The sequence below is a fragment of the Oenanthe melanoleuca genome, chromosome 4 (assembly GCF_029582105.1).
Source record: "Oenanthe melanoleuca isolate GR-GAL-2019-014 chromosome 4, OMel1.0, whole genome shotgun sequence".
Lineage (NCBI taxonomy): Eukaryota > Metazoa > Chordata > Aves > Passeriformes > Muscicapidae > Oenanthe > Oenanthe melanoleuca.
Window position 1 is genome coordinate 51,978,831 of NC_079337.1, and position 23,908 is coordinate 52,002,738.

General features: G+C 39.1%; 1 protein-coding gene across 2 annotated transcripts in view; it reads left to right on the plus strand.

Moving 5' to 3' along the window:
- Positions 1–162: 162 nt before the first annotated feature.
- Positions 163–23,908, plus strand: part of SEL1L3 (SEL1L family member 3) — a 34,176-nt gene continuing 10,430 nt past the window's right edge. Inside the window, exons 1-16 of one of the 2 annotated variants that reach the window (XM_056490919.1) lie at positions 163–453; positions 4,895–5,462; positions 7,008–7,134; positions 9,869–9,990; positions 11,327–11,442; positions 12,168–12,223; positions 13,221–13,353; positions 13,933–14,065; positions 14,704–14,850; positions 15,256–15,467; positions 16,973–17,152; positions 18,263–18,382; positions 19,170–19,310; positions 20,349–20,411; positions 21,834–22,010; positions 23,538–23,665. In XM_056490919.1, coding sequence (XP_056346894.1) covers positions 397–453; positions 4,895–5,462; positions 7,008–7,134; positions 9,869–9,990; positions 11,327–11,442; positions 12,168–12,223; positions 13,221–13,353; positions 13,933–14,065; positions 14,704–14,850; positions 15,256–15,467; positions 16,973–17,152; positions 18,263–18,382; positions 19,170–19,310; positions 20,349–20,411; positions 21,834–22,010; positions 23,538–23,665 — 2,480 coding nt within the window. In that variant the 5' untranslated portion in view covers positions 163–396. The remainder of the gene's footprint in view (positions 454–4,894; positions 5,463–7,007; positions 7,135–9,868; positions 9,991–11,326; positions 11,443–12,167; positions 12,224–13,220; positions 13,354–13,932; positions 14,066–14,703; positions 14,851–15,255; positions 15,468–16,972; positions 17,153–18,262; positions 18,383–19,169; positions 19,311–20,348; positions 20,412–21,833; positions 22,011–23,537; positions 23,666–23,908) is intronic. The other variant, XM_056490920.1, reaches the window with a different exon arrangement.

The following is a 23,908-nucleotide window of genomic DNA, read 5'->3' on the forward strand; positions in this document are numbered from 1 at the left end:
GGATGATGCGCCCCCGTCCCGCCGCCCCGCCCTAGAGCGCCGCGCCCGACAGCGGAGCTGTCCCGGCCCGGGACTGCGCCGGTAGCGCGGCGCCGAGGCGGGAGGGCGGGGGAGCCACGGGAGCGGGCGGGGGCGGCCCTGCGCCGGGATCCCGACGGGCGCCTGCTGTACGGAACTGCAGGAGCCTCCAAGGAGCTGCGCAGCACGGCCGGGGCTGGGCGCCTTCTGGCCCAACCCCTCCGCACCTGCGGCGGCGGAGCGGGGCCCAGCCCTGCCCTGCCCTGCCCGGGCGGCGGCCCCTCCTCCAGGAAGCCGGATCTGCCGCATCCTTGTCGCCGGGCCGCCCGCAGTCCCTGCCGCGCTGGGCACCGCCGCCGCAGCAGCAGCAGCAGCAGCATGCGGCCCCCGGCCGAGCCCCGCCGCGCCCCTCCGCTGCTCCTCGTCCTGCTCACGGTGAGTGCCGCCGGCCCCGCTCCTGCCCCGCGTCTCCAGGCAGCCCGGCCGTCGGGCAGGGGCCGGCCCGGGCGGTCGCGGGTCGTGGCCGCAGGGCCAGGGGAGCCGGAGCCGGAGCCGGAGCCCGAGCCGGAGCCCGGCGGGGCGCTGGGGCCGGGCCGCCTCTCGTAGCCAGCCCCGCTGTCCTGCCTGGCTCCGCTCCCCTCCCAGCCCCTCTCGTAGCCAGCCCCGCTGTCCTGCCTGGCTCCGCTCCCCTCCCAGCCCCTCTCGGAGCCAGCCCCGCTGTCCTGCCTGGCTCCGCTCCTCTCCCAGCCCCTCTCGTAGCCAGCCCCGCTGTCCTGCCTGGCTCCGCTCCCCTCCCAGCCCCTCTCGGAGCCAGCCCCGCTGTCCTGCCTGGCTCCGCTCCTCTCCCAGCCCCTCTCGGAGCCAGCCCCGCTGTCCTGCCTGGCTCCGCTCCTCTCCCAGCCCCTCTCGGAGCCAGCCCCGCTGTCCGGCCTGGCGCCCCCGGGGTCATGCTGAACTGAGGGACGCCGAGCCGTCACCTCCGAGTGTGTTAAGCTTTCTGTCCTGGGTGACGATAAACTTCTAGAGTGCAAAGAACGGGGAGGCCTTTGACATCTGCTTACAGATGTACGACTGAGCAGAGTGCTGCACTGGCTTATGGAAACAACCGTGTTTTAGGGCCATTTACTAAACTACTATTTTATCTTTTTTGCTGCTAAGCATAAGCTCTTATCAAAGTCTTTGTGTGCCTATACCGTGTTGGTGCTGATGGAGAGCAGCAGATCAACACCTCTTTTTGTCATGTCTTCTTTTCACGCATCTTAAAATGTACCATGACGTGTTGGGCATTTGCAGGTGAAGGACTGCGGTTATCTTCAGGGTTTGTGCAAACAGGTGCAGGTTTCATAGGGCTGTGTGCAATTTCTGCAGGGCTGAACTCGTGGAGGGTCCTGTTTAGATCTCCAGCAAATGAAAGAATACTTGCTCAATCATTTCATTTGAAATCATTTGAAAATGTTCAGTTTCCTAATGCTTGCAGTGTTTGCCTCCCACATTGATTTTTATCCCAAGATCTCATGGGATGACTTGGGCTAATGCATTCAGATTCAGCAGAATTTAAGAAAAGAAAAAAACCAAAAACATTTACAGCTTTAATGGCTAAGTTGCCACACACAACAAAGCCTTTATGTCTGTCTTGTTGAACTTTGCCTAGTTCATGATAATATTTTGAATTGGTGTAGCTGGCCTCTTTAGTGTACTGGAAACTTTTATATTTAAGTCTCATAATCACGCTCCATGTGTAATCTTTTCATCCTTGTTTTATGGCTGAGGTGATGCAGATTTAACTCTGCCTTGTCTGATATTATAAGAAGGGAAGATGCTTCCTCACCAAGTAGGAACATTGAGATGATACACTCTGTATGCACTGTGTAGTGGCAACCAAGTAGTAACAGAGACTCAGCCGTGGTCTGGAAGTTTATGGTGTGCAGTCTCTGCCAGGCCTCCATCACTGTGGGGTTGGTCGGGGTTCTTGTTCCATGCTGTTTATGCCTCCAGAAGGGTTTGTTTGTTAGGTGGGATGCAGCAGCATACTCAAATGCACTTCATGCATTTTGGCAGCACATTAGTACTGAGTAATACCCAGGGATCAAAGAATGCAAAGTAAAATGCAGAGCCATTTAGCAGATCAGGCACTATGTGAAAGGCACTAGCTCAGCAGAGCTGGAGCTAAACTTAGGCATGGGCAATTGTGTTGCATTGTGCTTAAGTACTCTAGGGACATCATGGAAATTGTTCTACAAAGAACTGGCTTTGGGTTTTAGAGCTTAGTGCTTTGGGATCCCCACCACAAAATTTCTGCCATTCACTGGAAATCAGATTAACATATTCATACATGCTGCATCTTTTTTAATGAGCTGTGCCAGACCAAGCTGTCTTTACTGGAGTCCAGTTTCCATCTCTCTGTATTGGATAACCACTGAGAAAATTAAGTGCTGGCTGTGTGTGTTTTGACAGTAAGTGTGTGTGTGTGGTAAGCACACATTAATACCCCTATGCTTTGTAGTATCTACTTGGTAGACTTCTGCATCTTGTGATGACCACATGGCATTGTGTTCATGGTATATTACCACCTTCCTCATGTTGCAGCCCCCATATCACAGAGATTAAGCTACTTACAAGTACTTTTTATTAGAAGATCAAGAAATATGAATTATAACCATCAAGTACAAGAGGTTTAGGATAATTTGTTGCTGCTGCTTTTGATGTTTTTGGAAGTATTTAAACCAAAGAAGAATTGTGTTGGAAATGTAAAAGAAGCTTGTCAAGTCAAATTCTGAAAGGTATTCAAATTAGTATTAAAATCAAGCCTCTCTCATCAGCTTTTATCCCAGTATTTGTGTATGTATGTTATTCCAACATATGGCAGACACCATACCATGTGTTTCAATGGACAACAACCTCCTATTCCTTTTTTAGCCCCTTCAGTTTGCATAGTTTTAACAATATCACAAAATCACAGAATATTCTGAGGTGGAAGGGACCCACAAGGATCACTGAGTCCAATTCTTTAAGTGAACTGCCCATAAAGGGATCAAACCCACAACCTTGGCATTATTAGCACCAGACTCTAACCAATACACATTTTGTGGAGTGGGAAATAAGACAGGGAGGAAGGCTGTCAATCTGATGAGCCTCAATATTGTAGAAAGCCAAAATCCTGGGTTGCATAGTGTTTTATGGGTTTTTAGCATTTTATTTGTTCAAGGTGTATATTTTGGTGCTTTGTTTATGTTCAGCACCACTGCACATCTTGCTTGCAGTGTCTCCTGTTGGATACAAAAAGATAAAGAGCATTTGGTTGCAATTATGGAAAGTGGTTTAAGTTTCCTAGGAACACTAAATAAATCTAGTGATCTAGAGCAAAATTACTGATCTGCTTGCAATGATATCTTTTTTTCATCCAAAAGTTCCCTCATTCAGTTATGTCTTCCAGTGTCTGCCCTTAATAAAGTCAAGGTCTTGAAGTAAACAGCACCTCTATGCATAGTTGTGTTCCACTAACTACCCTTGAGCTCTTTTGCACCTTTTAGGAGGCAGGGAGCTGGGGGGAAAATAGCATTTGATCACAGATAATAAAAAAATCCAAAAGTCCTCATCTGTAGGAACAAGAAAGTAGTATAGGACTTAGTTCTGACTTTTCCTAATATTTACACCTTCACAGGTCTTACTGGCTTGATGTTTTTTCAGTGTAGTCCTAAAAGAGCGTCAACATATTCTTAAGAAATAAAAAGCAAAATAATTTATCATTAGGGACTTCTACTGATTCCCATATAGAATTGCAGGCAAGGTCTAGTCCTCCAGGTGCACAGCACATAATTTCTAGGATTAGAAATGTACTAGTGCCTAGGCCAAACCTTTTAAATATTTTGAAAGACACAGTGAAAAAGTCATCAATCCAAGATAGGTATCTAAGATAAATTTTATTTTAATTTGTTTAATCTTAGCAAAATTAAAAGTTACTCAAGATAGATCAATAAATCTCATTTGGAGCAATCATAATGACCATCTTCCCTGGTAATCCTAAGTGACAATTCTGAATGTTTTAGAAAGACCAGGGGACCTGTTGGAACTGCTGTGCTGGTGGCTTGTCCTCAGAGCTGAATAATCCCCAGTATCCTTGGCAGTGCATCAAGCTGGATGTGACTGCAGGGCAGAAAGAAAAGAAGCTGTTTGAAGCCTTAGAGACAAGAACTTCAGCATAAAGGATAATCCTGTTGTATGTCCAGGCACTCACTCTCAAACTATACATAATGTACATAGCTGTGGAGAGCAAAACTGAGCAAATTCTGCCTGCTGGTCATGCTGCTCAGATTTCCAAGTCCATCTTCAAGATAGGAACATGTCAAAAATTAAATACTTCACGAATATTAATTCATTCTCAGGAAATCTTTGTTGTTTTTTTGTCCCATGACAGGTAACAAAATTAGCTAACTTTTTAAGAAGATACAGAAACATCAGGCTGTGGCAATTCTAGCAAACAATGATACACAGTGAATATATGCCAGTACATTTTCCTGTATGCTCCTTAGGCCTGATCCTAGGAGCATGTTTAAATAGTGTGACGTGTAAGTCGCTATCTTACCGGATTCCACTTGCATAAGGCCTGAAGGATACACCCTGTAAATACAGTTTGTTTGTAGAAGCATGTGTAACTTTGAGACTTTGATGTAGAGAGAAGTTGTTACCATTAAAGTGTTGATGGTGGCTCTCCAGTAATCCATGTCTACTTGCTGGGTAAAAGAAACCTCATATTTTGAAGTTAAAGTATGGTATATAAACATGCTGGTGCAGGTTCTGTTATTACTGTGAGTGTAGGAGTAATCACATAATCTTAGATTGTCTGGTTAACATGTTTGTGTTTTGGGTTTTCTTCCAGAACTTTGTGCTGTCCTTCGGAAAGGAGACGCTACAGACAACAGCAGTTACTCCACAGTTTCAGAAGAATATGGATTATGCAGACTTTATCTATTTAAACATTTTAGAAAAGAAAGTTCTTAACAATTCTGAGGTTTCAGTTCAGTATTTATGTTCTAAGCCTTGTATTGTCAGTTTGGAAGCAGTAGCCTCCTCTGAGTTCAAGACTGGTGTACCAGTGTATAGAAGGAGATGGAAGGATGAGAAGAACCTTTATGTTAGCAGAACTCGACAAGTACACTTGAAATTTCCGAGCATCATGGTTTACAGAGATGATTATATCCTCAGAAACTCAATAATAGTGCACAGTGTGATACTGTATGCATGGATTAGTCACAAATCAACTAGCAACTATGATGATGAGCAGAATGAAGACTACCAGGCTGCAGTTGCCAAGAATTACACATTTTTAGAGGCAGTTCCACCTTTTGAACGGCCATATAAGGACCACAAAGTTTGTCTTCAGTGGGGTGCTGACTATTTGTGGATGCTCCAGGCCAATAGGATACCTCAGTGCCCTCATGAAAGTGGTAGGTGCAATGTCACTTTTTTTTCCCCAAGGAAACTAATAACATCTCTGGTAAGCTGCTTACTGGTAATAAATAGTAAATGTTACATACAGTGGTTTACTTGGGAAGTGTTGTTGAACATGTAATCTCCATAACTGTGAGGTTAGAGTTGCAAGTTGCTGAAGCCATCCTGCTCTTCAGATTGTTTCATTACAGCCAGCCTGGAAGTTGGTAGCCGCTTGACTTCCTATTTTCTAAGTGTATTCAAATAATTTTAGTCAAAACCCACCAAAGTCAGTGGACATAATTTCTTTATCTTCAGAGAGAGTTGTTCAGTCCCTTACTATATTATTTCAGAATCAGTTCTGCAGTTCATGCACACATAATCCTCACACAAGTGTTCTCTTTCTGCTTAAGATGATGGACTCATATTCATATTTTCAAGTCTTTTTAGTGAGCTAAACTTTATAGCACCTCTTTATTTTCCCCCGGAACCATTATGAACAAGCATTTTAGGAAAAAGAGCAGTAGTTTTAAATAAAAAATCTTGTCTTGCCAACTGTATAGATTACTGAAACAACTTTTCTTTCTAGATTTTTTGAGTTCTTTTTTTTCTCCCTGCCTATCTCTAGCTTTATACTTGCTGACAATTCTTTTGCTCTCAATGCATTCTCAAAGCAGAACACTTAGAAGGAAAAAGAACATTTGTTTCTAAACGGTTCTCTCTGAGAAAATCCCATTATGGTATTTGTGTCATTTATTTTCACTACATTGGCATGTAAATTCTCTGAAGAGGAACAGGGAGCATCTTACTTCCTTTATGGGCTTTCTAAAATACTTGTTGGAGACAGCATGTAATATCTGACAACACTGTGAAACATCTTATTGGCTGTATTATCTATTTCTGTTACCGATTAAATCAGTTTAATAGACAGTAGGAGGAAATAATATTAAAATTTTGTTTCTTTAAATAATATTGTAACAAATTGCTCAGGTTTTGGTTTATTTTGTTGATTGCTTGATGGCTTTTTGTTTGGTTTTTGGTTTTCTCTAGGCAAGCTGATGATATATCATGGCATTGAAGATTTTTCTCCTGTTTATTAGGATGCACAGCTTTATCAATTTTATACAGGATTATCCCTTTCAGTTAAGAACAGAATTAGTATCTATGCATGTGTATAATACATTGAAGCACAAATGAAGAGCAAGTCCAAGAGGTGTGGAGAAATGTCACTTAGGCATAACCAAAGCTAGGATGAGATTTAAGTGAATAACAGAAATTAAGACTTCTTGTTTACTAACTGGTTCTTTAAGTATCTTAGATTTAAATAAGTCTGTTCTGCTTCTAATTCCATCTGGAAACAATTTCACTTTTTGTGGGTTATTTGGTCCAAGACTGTGATATATTTAACAGCAGCAAGTTTACTTGTATATAAGGATTTATTGAGAGTTTGTGTTAACTTTTGATCTGTTGTGTGCTTTAAATGTTTGACTGTAGGAATGTGAGCTAATTGATTAGTTTCTATGCTTTCTGTCTGTCAGATTTAGAAAGGTTTTATTTTGCAGATGGTGTCCAGGTTCTTGACTTTATATATGCTTCCAGTGGGGAAAAAACAGGAATTGTGAAGAAATTTGAACAGTTTGAAAACAAAGAACTTGAAACAGTCAGACAACATCAGATTGATTATCCCATGTAAGTATAGGCAAGTAACTGAACGGGGCAATACTTGGTTTTTGAAGGCTATAGAATGTACTTAAACTCCTGGGCTATATCACAAATTAAAGGAATACTGCCTATTAATTGGGGAAGAGATGCAAAAGGAGCCTAGTTAGCAGTTCCTTCTGATTCCAGTTTTGGACAAGCCTAAGCTGAACCTCAGGAAGATACTTACAGTATGTGTTAGTGGAGTGCTGTGTCAGAGATGCCAGTAGAAGGTGTATGAAGGGGTTAGGTACAGTTAGGAGGGTGGGTTAGCATTTCCTGCCATCATGATAAGACTGCTGTCTCATGACTAGCTAGCCTGGGGTTTTCTGCAGATCTGCATTTCTAACATTGTTTGCAGACCAAGAGCAAAGTAGGATCTCTTGCAAGGGCAAGCAAGCATGAAGCAGCTTTATCCCTATAAATTTGCACTCTAGTTTATTTTGCACCTGACAAGCCCTTATTGATAGAGTCGTCTGCCTAGATAAGTCTTCTAGTTTGATCTCACTCCATTTCCTTCTACCATTGCTGTGTAAACTCTCCTATTTAGACAGGAGTGCAATTCCTTAGCCCCTGCACACTATTACAGAGGAATCACTCTTGTCATCTTGCTCTGCTCTGGTCCCCCTTCCCAAAATTGTCACAACTCTCCCGGTCATATTTTGCAACTTCAGGGGAAAAGAGATATACCTCCCTTCCACCAGGTGCTCTCGCCCTGGCAACATTATTACAAAAGTAGGAAATGATTGCAGGAACTGAAACTTGCCTGCAGGTTTGCATTTGGCCTGTGGCCCCAAGAAGAATGCCAAGAAGACCTGCCAGAGAGCACAGGTTGCATGCAAATTAGTAGCTCTCAAACCATAACTGAAGCCATAAATATAGAGGAATTTTTAGCTCCTGGTCTCTTCTGGATGGGTGACAGCCTGCTTCTCTTTGCTCACCAACACAGTTGCATTCTGCTTCTGGCACTGAGGCACTCAAACTCTGGTTTAGAGTATGTGGCATGAATTTATGCATCTTTTATCTGCTCCACATAGTTCCTGCCTTCAGCTGATGTCTTCAGTGTATGTTGTGGTTGTGTGACAGCCTGGGGTAGCTCTGTTAGGAAGAGGAAGAGAACTCTTCAGTTCTTTTTCAGTTCCGTATATGTGAGCAGTGGTTCCCCACTGTACTAAATAAGAAGATATATCTAACTGACATTACTTGTTTGGCTTCAGTCAGGGGTTTGTAAAGAAAGAGAGCCTGAGATACATGACTCATTCTGGAGAGCCTTCAGCAAGGACTGGCTGGGAGTGTAAGGGACTGCTCATGCTGTTTGGCATTCTGCAGCAATGGGGATATGAAATGAGTCAGCATTGTCCCAGACTCTGTCCCAAGAAATGTGTTCAGAACAAACATGGTCTCAGACTGGCAATCAAGGATTAAATGGAGACTGAGGCATTTGAATTTGCTGCATTGGCAGAGATGAAAGTTGAAAAGAGCAATATATGAACACATGAGCAGTATTTCTAGAAGCACAGTGTTTGCCTGTAGGTCCTAACAATCAATATACAAGTGATTGTCCTTTACAAACCTTTCTACCTCACCCATGTACATCTCTGGAGAAAATGGTGTTACTAGCTGTTTAAGGTATAGTTTCCATTAGGGAAAACTTATCTACCCTTGCATTTTTTTTAAAGCAGGAGAGCAGGTATTAGACTTTCAGACCTACTGTGGTTTAAGTTTAGGAAAAGATAGAAAGTAGTCATGTTAAGCAATGTTTTGAGAGAGAAGCAAGGCAAGCTGACCCAATCCTAAAGTATTATAAACAAATATTGGCCATTTTTATTAAGTATAGAAATGCAAAAACTGGCTGTCTCTTTCTAAAAGTCACTAAGAAAAGTGAACTACTTCATCAGATATGATAATAATTATAATGCTTTGCTGAATTGTACATTGAAGGTTCAGTTTTCAAAGTCATTTAGCATTGACCTAACTGCTGTGGCAATGTTACAGAAATAAGTGATCAAATTTCTGTTAAGAGCATGGAAGCAGATTTAGTCTGGCAAAGAGGAACTCCTTAAAATTAGACATTGTGGTATAAATTCTGCTTTTAGTGCCTCAACCATGTTTGAACAGAAATTTCTAAGTACATAGTGCTGTTGTGTTTGATTTTTTTTATTTTGCTCTGTTCCATAGTTTGCAGAGGCTCCACCTTTATTTATCCTGTGATACTTCTGTGACGGCGATTCATACCTATCTGTACTGTCCAGATGATGGACTCGTTTTTAACTGCTTCTCCCGAGCACATTTTCACAGTTCACTTTTAGTATAGAAGACAGAGATCATAGCTTTTACTGGCTTTGACAATCAAGATGACAAGACCATGCATCTGGGGATTGGGTACTGAGTCTGTGTGTGGGAGGTTGGCTCCAATTTGTCTCGGTTGTGTTTTCAGTTCCTTGCTGATGCAGGATCTGGAAGTAGCTCTGACCTGGCATTCTGGAATTGATTCAGATAACCTCTTCTCCTGTTGTTACCACAAAAGTCTGTGGTTAGAGATCAAAGATCTGAGAGTCTTAAGTGTGGTTTTTCTGAAGATTTTTACTGCAGAGGATGTGTTCTATTCTGAAGATTACATGTGTGACACAGGTTTGCTAAATTAAAGTGAAATGTGTGCTTTTCAGATTATATAGAGAGCTTTCTCATCAGCAGTGATTTTTTTTTGTTGTTTTTGCTCATACAGGTTCACTGTTTCAATCTGGCTATATCTACTCCATTACTGTGAAAAGGATCTGTGTGGTATACTCTACTTTATTGATTCAAAAGAAATGTATGGTACTCCTGCTGTGTTTCTAAATGAGGAAGGTAAGGGGTATTATTAATGGCTTTCAGAAGAGGTCTAATACAGTCTTTACTAATCTGTGCCTAGGAAAACGTTTATAAAAATCTATTATCAGACCTGTTTTGTGAAATTAATCCTTTGCAAAATGCCTCTTTTTGGCTGTAGTGTCTCAGTAGAAAAGTAGCTAGTAAATTAACAGGAGAAAACTGAGTAGTTGCATGGCATCTAGTCTTGGCTAACTTCAGGAAATGTTGCTTTGTCTGGAGATTAGCCTGAATCTTATAGCCAGGAAGATACACAGAGATTAAACAGTCTTACCTCAATGAACAAGCTTTCTTATTATTACTGAAGTGTTATTTTAAATTGATATTAACTCCTATATATATACAACATGATAATTTTTTATAATTTTTTTTATAATTTGAAGTAGCCTCAGAAAAAGTAAGTCTTTCAAGATCTTGCCCACATTGCAATGTTCAAGAATCAGTCTGTTTCCCTGATCCAGAAGAAAGTTAAGAGATAGCAGTCTTAGTCTTGCAACACTTACAGTAGGGGTCTGTTCTTGTGAAAGGAGGGCTGGGAGTAGCCTAGCAGGTTCATGCAGAGTTTTAAAAGTGCACACCTGGCATTCTCATAATACATTTTTTTTCTTCTTTGCAAGTTTGACAACTGATCTCTTCCTCTCTGTTATTTTTGTCATTTTCATTTTCTCTGTCATGTAGCCAATTTTGATAATTAATTTTTCCATTATAAACTGGATGCTTTTCATTGAAGAACAAAAAAAAAAATTGGAACTTATCAGCTTAATGTGAGGTTTGCTTGATGAGGTTTTTGGATCAATTTTATTCTCAGTGTTAGACTAGGTTATCATAATAGGCTCTTCTGGTCTTAAAAGCTCGGGTTGTGCATGTAGCTTCTGCAGGTCCAAGAAGTGGAGGGTAGAGTCCTCTTGTACTTGATCATTGCAGTCACATGCCACCAGTTGAGTGCTGAGCAGATGCCATTGTTTACTGGTCCCTTCTGCTGTTTACTGCAAGTCACAACTGCTTTCTGATGTTTGAGATCAACTGTGACAGCCTCCCTGTTTGCCTTAGGTTTAAACAGTCTGTTTAACCCTGGTTTTCAGTCTGTGGTTTCTTGTGGGAGCCTGAGCATCAGCATCTGAGATGTGTAACTGAAATGTGGGGCACTGTTTGTGGGACTCTGAGAGCTGATATATGGCTTGGTGAGTGCCCAGATTTGTGTCCTTGCTGATGAAGAGGATGAAGAGGACACTGTGAATAACATGTTAGTAAACCTGTTCTTGCTGTTAATGTTTCTGTGGTGTTTATTTCCTGTCTCTTCCTTTTTTGCTCTCAGGTTATGTGCATATTCAGATGCACCTCATGAGAGGGGATGATCTTGCAGTGAAAACTAGCTTCAGCCTTCCTCTGGAGCAGTGGTTTCGACTGGATCTCTCCTTTAAGGGTGGACAGGTATGCTTGCTACTGAATTACAGGATCAAGGCTGACATCTGTATAATTTGATTATGCCTCTGACAAACTCCTTAATAGCAGAGGCTGAAAGAAATAGTGTAAATTGTATGTGCTCACATAGCAAAAGAATGAAAAATCTAAAACGAGAAGTTGTGAGTTGTGTTCAGATCATCCAGCTTTGGGAAATCAACTTTGATTGATTGAGTTGGGTTGTGTGCACCCTCAGCAAGTTTTCTAATGACACCAAGCTGTGTGGTGTAGTCAAGATGCTGGAGGGAATGGATGCCGTCCAGATGGACCTGGACAGGCTTGAGAGGCAGGCCCATGAGAACCTTGTGATGTTCAACAAGTCCAAGTGTGAGGTGTTGCACCTGGATCAGGGGAATCCCAAGCACAAGCATGGGCTGGGCAGAGAGTAGATTGAGAACAGCCCTGGGGAGGAGGACTTGGGCTGTGGATCAACAGGAATCATTAAGGCTGGAAAAGACCTCAAAGATTATCACGTCCAACCTTTGACCTAACACCACCATATCAGTTAAAACCACAGCACTGGGTGCCACATGCACTTGTTTTCTGAACACTTCCAGGGATGGTGACTCCACAGTTAACATGGGCAACCTGCTCTGTGAAGAAATATTTCCAAACATCCCCTGAAGCAACTTGACACTAATAAATGTACCCTATAACATTTCTTTTATTCTAATTAATATTTTGTGTTCTTTTAGATTGAAGTAAGTAGTGTTGGGAAGAATTTGAAAAGACATCATCACCAATCTTTTACGTAAGCAGCATTTTCCTCTTTGTGGAGTACTATGTGTGCATATGTTCAGATACAGAGAGTGGGAGAAGGATGGCACAAGTTTGTAACTGAGATTCTAACTGATTTTGAAAATGTCAGTAGTCTTTTTCTACACTATGCTTTCAAAACCAGTTTGCTTTACTGTGCTTACATTAAGCACGAGGTGAATATTTTTGTTAATGCCATGAGTTAACCTGGCACATGGTCTAGTACTGGAGTCTGATAACTTTCACTAGAAACTGATTGGCAGGTCAGTGGTATTAAGATCAGTCTTCAAATGAACTTTTGGCCTTACTGGAGTCTAGTTTTACTGTTGCTGTGAGAGGTAGTATTTCATCAGGGAAATTGTTACTTGCCTTGCTTAATTAGAGAGCAAAATCACTACCAAAAATATTCATGCTCTGTCCTTTATTCTAAGGAACTGAATATTTTTTAAAATGGATTTTTAGTTGTTTTCTTACACTATAACTTAAGATGGACTCTTTCTTGTGCAAATAATTTAAAAATGCCACTGTTAATAAGGGAACTACCTAACAATGAACTGAATGGCAGACTTCAGGATTGTTCCTTCTCTGCTGTGCTTTAAATCCAGAAATTGATAAGTTGCAGATGATGATTCTAGGAGACAGGTAACTTAAATTTTCATATGCCGATTTTAGAAAAGTGAAAGGGAAAGGTGGAACTGAAAAAAATTGAGGTTCAGTAAAGATACATAAAATATCAAAATATACTTACAAGCCAGAAAAACAAAGCACCCTGCTGGTTTAATATGTTTGTAGACAACAAATTTGTAAATTTACTCCATAATTTATTGCACTAAATTGCAGAGATGATTTTGGGAATAAACAAATGATAAAAGAAAAAGATACTTGCAATAAGCTTAAGACTCAGTTGCAGAAATTCTTAGAAATATTAATTTCTCTTTCTTCTTTCACAGTACCTCTAGATAGTCAGCTTACTTCTCTTTCATGTTCTCAAGTTTTAGGGAAGATTTCTATTATGATGACACTGCTGGATACTTCGTTCTTGGAGGCAGTGGATATGTAAATGGTATTGAAGCATTCTTTGGACCTGTGAAATACTATCGCCTCAATGTGTTGGAAACAGAACAGGTGAGCAAAAGCACTACTTGGAAATGTTGAAATATTAGCAGCCAGCTATTTATTTTTTCAGATGGAGTGCTCATCAAGTTGTAAACTAGCTATGAAGCACAATTGTATCTGGGAACATATGTCAAATATAATAATTTCTTTTGAAATCTGGTAATATTAGTTACCTTTCCAAATGCTAAGAGATAATACTTTGGGAAGTGAGTGTATAAAGAAGTGTTTGTAAATCTATATTTAATAAGGACATATTTTCAGTGTTGCTTTGTTCCCAAAGTTTCTGATGATACAGTGTTGGATACATTTGATTAATCTAGGGTTTTGATAAAACTGAGGTAAAAATCACATGGAATTGGTCAGTTTTAGAAATTAATCTGTGATTTTTGGATTATGCTGACCATTTAAGTAGACAATGGTCTACTGTGGGCAGCATCAGGTTGTCTGACATACTAATATGATGCCAGATAAGCTGATTATAGTGAACCATCTGTTCCCTTGTGTTTGTGTACAATGAATCTTTCTAGCTGAGCATACACAACAGCAGATACGAGGAATGACATTTATCCATCATTTGCCTTTTTACAGATTTCTAATCCTCTTCATGACAAAGACACAGTGGAACAAATTGAACTTTACTATGAAAGATGTATGGACATTCAAGAAATAGTTTATGATTACAGATATATTGTAAAGCAAGGCGAAAAAACCCACAGAAGTTGTAAGTGTTGATCTATGACATGAATTTTAAATGCTCATCTTTGGAGATCTGTTTTCATTCCTTTAAAAGTCTGGATATTGATCATCAAAAGTAAAATTAAATTCAGCCATAACAAGGAGAAAATGCAATTTGAAAAGTTTAGTTTCATTACTGGTAGCTAGAATTGGGGTTCTGTCCCTGCAAATACTTTTGTGCCATGGAATAAAAACTTAAATCATCTTGATTTGTCTTCTCTGATAAGACAGGTGCATAAAGTGACAAAGAAATACTCTCAAGCTTTCAATTGCCTTTCTTCCATTTCATTTTTAAAATTACTGCCACAGTTGCCTAATGTTCAGAAATTAACAAGTTTCTACCAAAGTGTCCACTTTCGTTAAAGGAGAATCACTGCTGAAAACTAGCTTATATTTCTTATTTGAATTTGATTGAATGTGTTGTGACCACAGTATGCAAGAAGAAATCTAAATGTATTTGTAAGTGGCCCGTACTAGCTGGGTGAGTTTTTAGCTTTGTGTTAAGGGTGTGCTCATCTTGTCCATGAATTTTTAGTTTGCTAGAATTTTATTTTTTTTTCTGTCAGAAACTTGTTTTCAAGACCAAAAAGTCAGATTTCATGTCTTAAATGTTGTTTTCTCTAGGTTACTATGAGAGCTATTATTTGGAGCTGATTCACAAATATGGAGAAAAATCGAAATGTGATGCTTTCATGTGGGGAAAAGAGCTCAGGGAAAAGTACCACACTTTGTTCAAACTGTTACAAGAGATGGATTTCAGTAGTCCAGATGGTAATCATGTGTCTTTTTTTAAATTGTTTTTAAATAACTCAACAGTATTTGTTGTGTAATTTAGTGTAATTTGACTTAATGTGTTATGCATTTTGTTTCACTAGCTAACTTAGTAAAGGAGTATTATGTGGCTCATATAATACAATGTTCCACAGATGGAAGGATTATTAGGTAGAAGGAATTAGAAATACACTTATGTTTTTAGTAGTTAGTTAGTCTGAGATGGTCTTTTGGATTTTTATTCACTCTTCATATTCAATAATATCTTGTATCTCTAGGAATTTCATCTGCATTGAGAATACCATTCAGCTTGAGAAATAACAAAATCTATTATTCAGTTTCTGGGGAAATTGGGTCCTAGTTTGAACTCTTGCAATAACTGTGTGTCCTATATTTTATTTTTAGTGTTAGAAGATGGAAGTGATACAGTTGTAGAAGTTGGCCGGAGGATATTTGAGAAGGTTGTGAAAGGCCTGTCCAGTGCCAATGGCCTCAGCAATTTGGGCTCCTCTGTTCCTCTCCTGGTGGATTCCAGTTGTTGTGGATACCATAAGGCTTCCTATTTCCTTGCAGTTATATTTGAAACAGGGCTTGGTGTGCCTGTGGATCGTGTAAAGGTACATGTTCTGTTATGTCTGTGAAATTAATTACCTTTAAAGACAGTTAAGAAAGGGGATGGTCCATTGAATTAAAGAAAGTGGAATGGCTCTCAGGTCCAGGTGGTGGTTGAAGGGATTCTCTATTAAAGCTGCTAATAAATACCTTGATGGCAATAATATCTTTATGAAGGCCTGATGGTGGGAATCTTTATCCTGCTCAAGCAGAACAAGGTTATCAGTGATACAGTAAAGACCTAAAAATGGTAGTAAAGTGAACAGCATAGAAAATACTGCATTTCCTAGTCATTGTGGAGTCAGGATGAGTAAGAGCCCTTGAGTCACCCACAGTCATTTGAAGACAGGTAAGAAAAAAGTCTTAGATCAGGCAAATCTAAAGTGGAAAGGTTGCATTCTACAATCAGGAAAGAAGTCTGATTTTAGAGAGTGCAAAAATGTGACACGGAGTATATTATGGTCAAATGAGCAAGGCTAACCAAAGTAAAAAGGTTTTTTTTGTAGAAAAGTGACCATGCTTCAGCTGAGCAACTGCAGTTTGAGGCAGGTTGCAAGTAACTGAAATGTTTCAGTGTGTTTTAGGTTAAATAAAGGGAAGGTGTTTATGTCACGGGAAGAAGGCAACACTAAAATTGCCAATAGATATTTTATTGTGGTATAATAGTATAATATAAAACACTCATAAAGAATATCAGATCTGTCTGTTGTGGTTACAGGGCTCTAGATCAGAAGAACCCCTGACAGGCCAATCAGAAACAAAGCTCACCTGCAGTTCTTCAAAAACAAGAAACCTTAAACAGGAACATTTTCTATACCCTCATTAAAGAGTATATAGTACCTATTATGGAGGCTAAGTAATTTCATCATTGGATCTGCTTGAGGTTGTGTAGGAAACAATTTAATATCCAGCACAGATGGGACACCACTGGTTTTCTTACTGTGCAGGTGAAAAATAATAGTAGTGCTGAAAATGTTTTTTTGACAACTGTGTGGTGCATAGACAAATTAGCATGTATCTCAAGGGAGATTTGTGCTGAAGCCTTATCAGCCACAGATTCCATCCTACTAGTCCTAACAGATCCCTAGGGTAAGATTCTCAAATGCTGTTTGTTAGCTTCCATATGTTTCCACAGAATTCAGTGGGAAAACTCCAGCTGGCATCCATGGGAGTAGTTAAGTCACTGTTGAGTATAAAAAGTGTCAGAGTATAAACAACACCATGGTAAAATGACATTTAAAAAATTGCTGCACACTTAATGATGACAGAATAAATGCAATACTTGAAAAGTATTTAGAGCCTAGTTTTTCTTTCAAGTGTTTCTGTGCAAACATAAGACATTTTGACTACTTTATGGCTGTGCTTGCTTCTGTAACTGTGTTTGCATGATATAGCTAGCATATCAGCTACCAATATAAACATTCTGTTCCCTGTAAATCTCCTGCAAAGTGCTGAACTTGTGAGAAGTGCAGTGAATTCACTCTTGTTTATGTCTGTTGATTTTTGCCAGGGACTGCTGTATAGTTTGGTTGGTGCTCAGGGGAATGAGAGACTTTCTGTGATGAATCTTGGCTATAAACATTACCAAGGCATTAATAACTATCCACTTGATTTGGAGCTGTCATATGCTTATTACAGCAATATTGCAATAAAGACATCCCTGGATCAACACAACATAAAAGGGGAACAGGTAAAAGAGTTACAAGTGTATCTGAATTTGTTTTCTTTGCAAGTTAATTTTCATATTCATATTATGTGGCCAGAAGATTTTTGTCTTGATTTACAAATATTAGCTCATCTGACTCATGTGGGAGGGGTTTTGGACTAAATGGCCTTTAAAAGTCTCTTCCAGCCCAAATTATTCTATAATCCAATGATTGATACAGAATCTTCCACATTATATGTAGCTATCATTACTGTGTTTCTTAAAAAAAAATCAAAATCAAACTCAAATCCTCAGAATTGTCCACAAACCTGTCTTTTATTAAAGTCCAAGCCTTATTCTTGGCCCCTAAATCCTCACTCAGATTTTTAATTATTAATGTAATTGGATGTGTTAATTAAGCAACTGATCTGTGATTTCAGTAGGCAGACATCATGAAGTTCCTGCAAAAGATGAATGTCCTCTCCCTACTTAAACCTTTTCTATAATTAAATGTAATTACTTGGTCGCTAAATAGTTATCTGATAAACTTACAATAAAATTATTTTAGAATAGGCTGCTAAACAGGAGGTAACACAACTTTATTTGTAAAGACTAGTTGAGGTAGGTTAGTGCTAGAATCCTGGCTTATCACAAAGCATGATTACTGTACAAAAATAGAGAGATTTTAATTGCTGAAGAACTAAAAACTGGCAGACTTACCTAGATAAGAGTGCTGTGGGTCAAGTCTTCATGAAGCTTTCTGCCAGCCTTTTTTTAATTTCTTGAAAGCAATTTCTGTAGAAATTGTTAAACCTTAAAAACTTTAAAACCCTTCCTTGTAATTTTTAAGTGCATTTAAAACTAAAAGTTGGTTTGGGATTTTTTTCAGTTGTTCGTGTCTTGACATATCTTTCCAGTGTAGAATGGAATTACAGTTTTGGAGCAAAGCAGTAAATGATTTTTACAGTGGATGTAAGAATAGGTCTTAATGCACTGGCCAGCAGAGGAGTGATGAAAATTTTAAATCCAGAACGGATCATAAATTTTTAGGGATAAATAGGAAATGGACAACATTTTCATTTTGGTAGCAGATGTAGAAATTCATTGTGGAATTCATGTGGAAGTTAATTTTTTTTCTGTTCACCTACTCTTCAGGCATTTGTTGAAACTATAAGACTGATGGATGATGAACTGCTAAAAGCTCAAACAAAAGAAAATGGTGATGTCTTTATGTGGTTAAAACATGAAGCAACAAGAGGAAATGCAGCTGCACAGGTATAAAGTAATAAATTTCCCCATTCTTGGTTTTAGACACACTCAGGAATGTACCTCTATAAACCACGTAGGAAAGTTGCAGAGGAGAGCAGATAGACATTCTCTCCTTCCACCCAGAGTTGCTTCTTTTTTCTAAGCTTGGACTATTTCTCATGTTTCTGTTCAATAATATCCAGTAACCATGCAAAAGCCATAAGAATGGTGAAAGGCAGCAGGAAAGAGTCTTCAAGTCTTGACAGCCTCCTTCTCTGATCCTTTTCCCTGAGTTTGTATTTGATACATTGCAATTACTACTGCTGATCTGAGACCAGTAGCAATACTGGGGAGGTGGTCTGCCCAGGGAGGTGGTGGAGTCACTATCCCTGGATATGTTTAAAAAAAGACTGGATGGGCACTCAGTGAGTGCTATGGTCTAGTTGAGGTGTTAGGGTGGGGTTTGGACTTGATGATCTTGAAGGTCTCTTCCAACTTAATGATTCTGTGTTATATTGTAATACCAAGCCATTTATATGCATCAAATCTGTCTATCACTTACCTCTGCACTTAAATCAATCCAGACTTCTGTGATACTGACAGCTGTAAAAATAAGCCTGCTGTAGAGTTAGTATCAGTGCATTCCACCACTGAAAAGCTCTCTGAATATTCCTGTTACCAATTATTTCAAACAGTAGAGGGTGTATACTAGTTTCTTCTCACATTTGAAATGCATCTAAGCCTGCAAAAGTCTGCCCCTGCAATTCTAGTTTCAATACTAGCATATATAGCATTACTCGTTGTTTTCTTTTAGCAACGTTTGGCTCAGATGCTCTTCTGGGGCCAACAAGGAGTGGCAAAAAATCCTGAAGCTGCAATAGAATGGTATGCAAAGGGTGCAATAGAAACAGAAGATCCAGTGTTAATATATGATTATGCCATTGTGTTGTTTAAGGTAAGACATATTTCATATTTTCATTTCAAAATAATCGTTCCTTTAACATGATGTTTCCAAGTTATCTGCAGTGCCACACAGTAAGAGTGTATACAAATGCTTTTAGATTTATTCTGAAAATCTATCAATAGGTATGAAGCTAATGTTGATTTTTACCAAAAAGGCATACAAATTTCAAAAAGAGCAAGTTAAAAACAATCTAGTTACTTTATTCCTAGCCATATTCATTATCAAAATACCACCCAAATTGTGGATTGTAATTTTTCCTAATGTCTTGTCACCTCAAGAATTCAACCAGCTAGTAGGCATAGGCTTTGGTGTAGAGATGTAGGTAGAAGTTTAATCCTTTCTTAGAATGCCCTTTAGTAGGATATCATTTTTAGTTTGAATTAAATTATTACTGCATGCAGTTAGTTTTTCCCTGCTAGAAGCAGTAGACAGAAGATGCTAAACTGAAGCATGACCTCACCTGAGTCAAATGAAGTATGTCAGCTAAGTGATGTCACCCATAAGACATTTAAACATTAAAGTTTAGAAATATTGATGAGGAACTGTTAGGTCTTCATCTTATTTTCTGTAGGGAATGCTTGCTTAAATTTTGCTTGTGTTAATTTTGAGCACACATTATCTGTTTTGACTGTATCTGGAATTATTTTATGTGAATGTCATAAGGATGACATCTGTATATTTCCTCTAGAGACACTCTAACATCCTTTCTCAGGAGAGCTGAGAGCTTTTACTCACTGCCAAACTGTGCACAACCTGTGCCCCTTTGAATGCTATTAATGCTTCCTCAGTTGCTCAGAATTAAAGATCTGTGCTATTATTTACCCATAAAAATCACTTGAATGTACTGGTAAAATTGTTGTTTCTAGACCGAATGACTGAGATTTTGTAAGCTGTTTTGTAACTGTTTAAAGCTGAATGACACTTAGTAAATAGTAGTTTCACTATTAAAAGGCATTTTGGATATGCATAAGTGAATTTTTATCAGCCTGCATTTGTAAACAGTGTTTGTTTCACATATCCATTTCCTAGGGTCAAGGTGTGAAAAAGAATATAAAACTTGCATTGGAATTGATGAAGAAAGCAGCAGCCAAGGTAAAATACAATAAATATTTTATTGATGTAGTTCCAAGTGCTAATAGCAATGAACTCTGATTTATATAAAATGCCTGTTACCATAATTCTTTGTCAATACTGCTTGCTTTCTCTAGTGTCATCACCATGAATGGTGAAAGCCTTATTTTCCCAAGTTGGGAGACTAGACCACTCCAAAACAGCTAAATTTCTGTGAAAGAAAAGGAATTCTCTCTACTTACATCTTTTGGAACTTGCTGTTAATTAAGTGGTTTACAGAGTGAGTGTTGATCCAGGAATATGTTTTTGCCTCATATTCCTAAGTATTAAGGAAGAAGACCTGGATGTCCCAAAGTGTCCTGTTGGTTTTGTTTTTTTTTTTCCATAGTGAGAAACATTGTCAGGCACCACAGAACAGAGGAGACTCACTCTGTTTAATAATCTAGGATAGCCAGGTTACCCAGGCCATGATCTGGTCCTTAGAATAACAATGAAAGAGTAGCTAGACTTTGAATGCATTCTTAGCTCTCAGAATCAGAATTCGTTAAATTACTGATTTTGACAGTAGAACTTCACTGCTGTCTACAATCAGAAAAGATTTGTGCCAGTTCTGTGATTCCTTTGTAACATGGGGAGACTATCTGTTCTACTGCCTGTTTGGGAAAGGCTTAAATAAACTGAGAGGCTTTTATAATTCCCTTGATTCAGGATTTGAGGAACAGCTTCCTGGAAGATTCCTAGAGACATCAATTTCATTACTGTCCTTAAATTCAGACACTTGGGTTCTTATGCTCCAATGCATATTTTCTATACAAAAACAACATCATAATTATTGAAAAGTTTAACAGCTTTTACATTTTAATGTGCAAGTTAGTAACACTGCTGGCATACTTACAGCCCTGTATGATCCACCAGTTTATGCAAGGAAGTGGTGACTCATTGCAACAAAAATAAAAGCTGTCTCAAGATCTTTTCCTCTTGAGCCAAGATGCAAAGATACAACTTGGTAATAGCAAGTAGCAATATCTTAAGCAGATCTGTATGATGTTGGTGAAATGCATTTTGAAAGCAACATTACAAAGTTCTGTGTTCATTACTTTCTGTTTATTCTCAAAGAAATGTTCTAGTTTAAAAGAAGTGGGGTTTTTGATTTTTGCTAATCCTGTCAATCTATTTCTGGGAGTTCTCAAGAATAAGTGCCCTGTTTGGCTTTGAAGAGGAGACAGGGGAAAAATAGTTAGTTTGTTCTTATCAACAAGTGAAAGTCAGCACATGGCTGAGACTCTGTAGAATAAGATGACACAGGAGTCTTATTCCTCACTCTGTATACAAGGCCACAGGGAAAAGTAGTGGGGGGAAAAAAGCTTTATAATCGCTGGTCCCAGAAGTGACAAAATGCAGAATCAAATGTGTGATCTGAGTCTGCTCTTCTCCTTCCCTAAGGGCTTGCCACAGGCAGTGAATGGATTAGGATGGTATTACCACAATTTTAAAAGAGACTACAGAAAAGCAGCCAAACATTGGTTAATTGCTGAAGAACTGGGAAATCCAGATGCATCATACAACCTTGGCGTCCTATATTTAGATGGGATTTACCCTGGAGTATCTGGTAGAAATCAAGTGAGTAAATATTTAATGGTACTATTTCTTACATTAAGGGCCAATTTAAAGTTTTTGCCTCATTCTTGAGATTGTTGTGTTCACCCTAAGTGGGATTTTGATACCTTTTATCATAAAGAAGGATTTTACTGGGGGATTCAGTCAGATAGCTTAGGGAGAGGTATGTTGCTCAAATATCTCAGTCAAAATTCTATGTGTGTTTGGGTTCTTTTAATTTAGAAACAAAACAGGTGCAAGTTTTACTCCTTCCAGTGACAGCAGCCAGGAGGGGATAGTGTGTACTCTCACATAATGTGACCTTTTGGGTTCTCAGTTTTGGATTGGAAAGTTTATAGGGAAGGGATTCCACAATAACTGAAAGCAGCACAACCTTGTCCCTGAACTCATGAACAGCTATGTCTCATTCATATGGCTTCTGTGAGCCTCAGAAATGAAGTGAGAGTCCTCCAATCCAGACTTGAAAATGTAACTATTTGATACAGTCCTGGTAGACAGCAGTATTTTATTTTGTTGTTCTGTGACAGAACCTATTAACATATGTGCAGAATAAATTTTCCCCTAATACAAATGGTGCACTTTTTTTATATTTCTTTAATTAACTTGGTAGTGTATGAACAGCAGCAAAAGTATAGTGAGGTAGACTGTAATAAATGCTGGCAGACCTCATACTTAGAGCTAAAAACTGTTTCTAGTGTGGCCTTTGAGTTCTGAGATCTGGATATACTCCAGACAATGAGCATTTCTGCTGCCAACAGCTGCAGTGCTCACCAATATGTGCATCTGGGCAACACATTTTCCTTCCCCAGGGACCAAAATACATATTTCAGAGTGGACTGATTATAAGAGTATATCTAAAAGCGGCCAGGTTTCTTTATTTGTCAAAGCCAATGGCAAGAAGGACTGTGTAGTCCATGCTTACTAACAGAAAGCATTATTGATGGTTAAAAATTTCCTGAAATAAATTGTTTTATGCTGGTTTAGTTTTCTTTACAGATTACTGCTCCTGAGGAGTCACGCAGCCTTCCCACTTCTGTAGCTCTGGCCCTGCTTACTCAATCTGTGTTATCTTTTATAAATCAGTTTCAAAGATTTGAGCACTGTGGTTGTGGTGTGCTGAACATACAGGGAATTGCTGCTGCTCCACAGCCTTCATTTGGCATCACAAGTGGAAAAGTTCTGTTCTCCAGGATGCCTTAATAATCTTCCTACTAGTGAATAATTAATTTTACTTTTCTCAGTGCATGCAAGACTTTTGTGTGACTGTTAGTTAAACATTTAGACACTTCTCTGTTTGATGTTCCATATATTACCCGAATATATATTTTTCAAATTTTTTTCTAGCCTAAGCTATTAAAAATTTAGAAGAAAGAATTCATTTCATATTAGTATATTAAAAGTAGTTAAACTATCTTAGCCCTCATTAGCCAGCTACCTATTTTTATCCCTTTGATGTAATAAGTCCAGAGGAAGAAATCCCAATAAAGATTAATAATGCAGAGTTGCTAATTGTGTTTTGTTTCTTCACAGACAGTTGCTGCACACTATTTCTATAAAGCTGCCCAAGGAGGACACATAGAAGGGACTTTGCGATGCTCTCTGTATTACATCACAGGGAATATGGAAGACTTCCCCAGAGATCCAGAAAAAGCTGTAATGTAAGTAAGGAGACCATTTTTAAAGGAGAATATATTTCCAATCTGATTATTTTGATTATTGGTGATTTTTAAGTCCATGGCTTAAATACCTTTACTTCACAGTACCTCTGTGGCAAGAAGTTCTTCTGCAGTAATATTTGATCTGCATGAGTACGTGTGTTATTTAGATGATTAGTAGATTTTAAGAGATACTGAGTACTTCTGTTACTTTCTTTTTTCCAGAACAACTTGGAGAGATTGTAT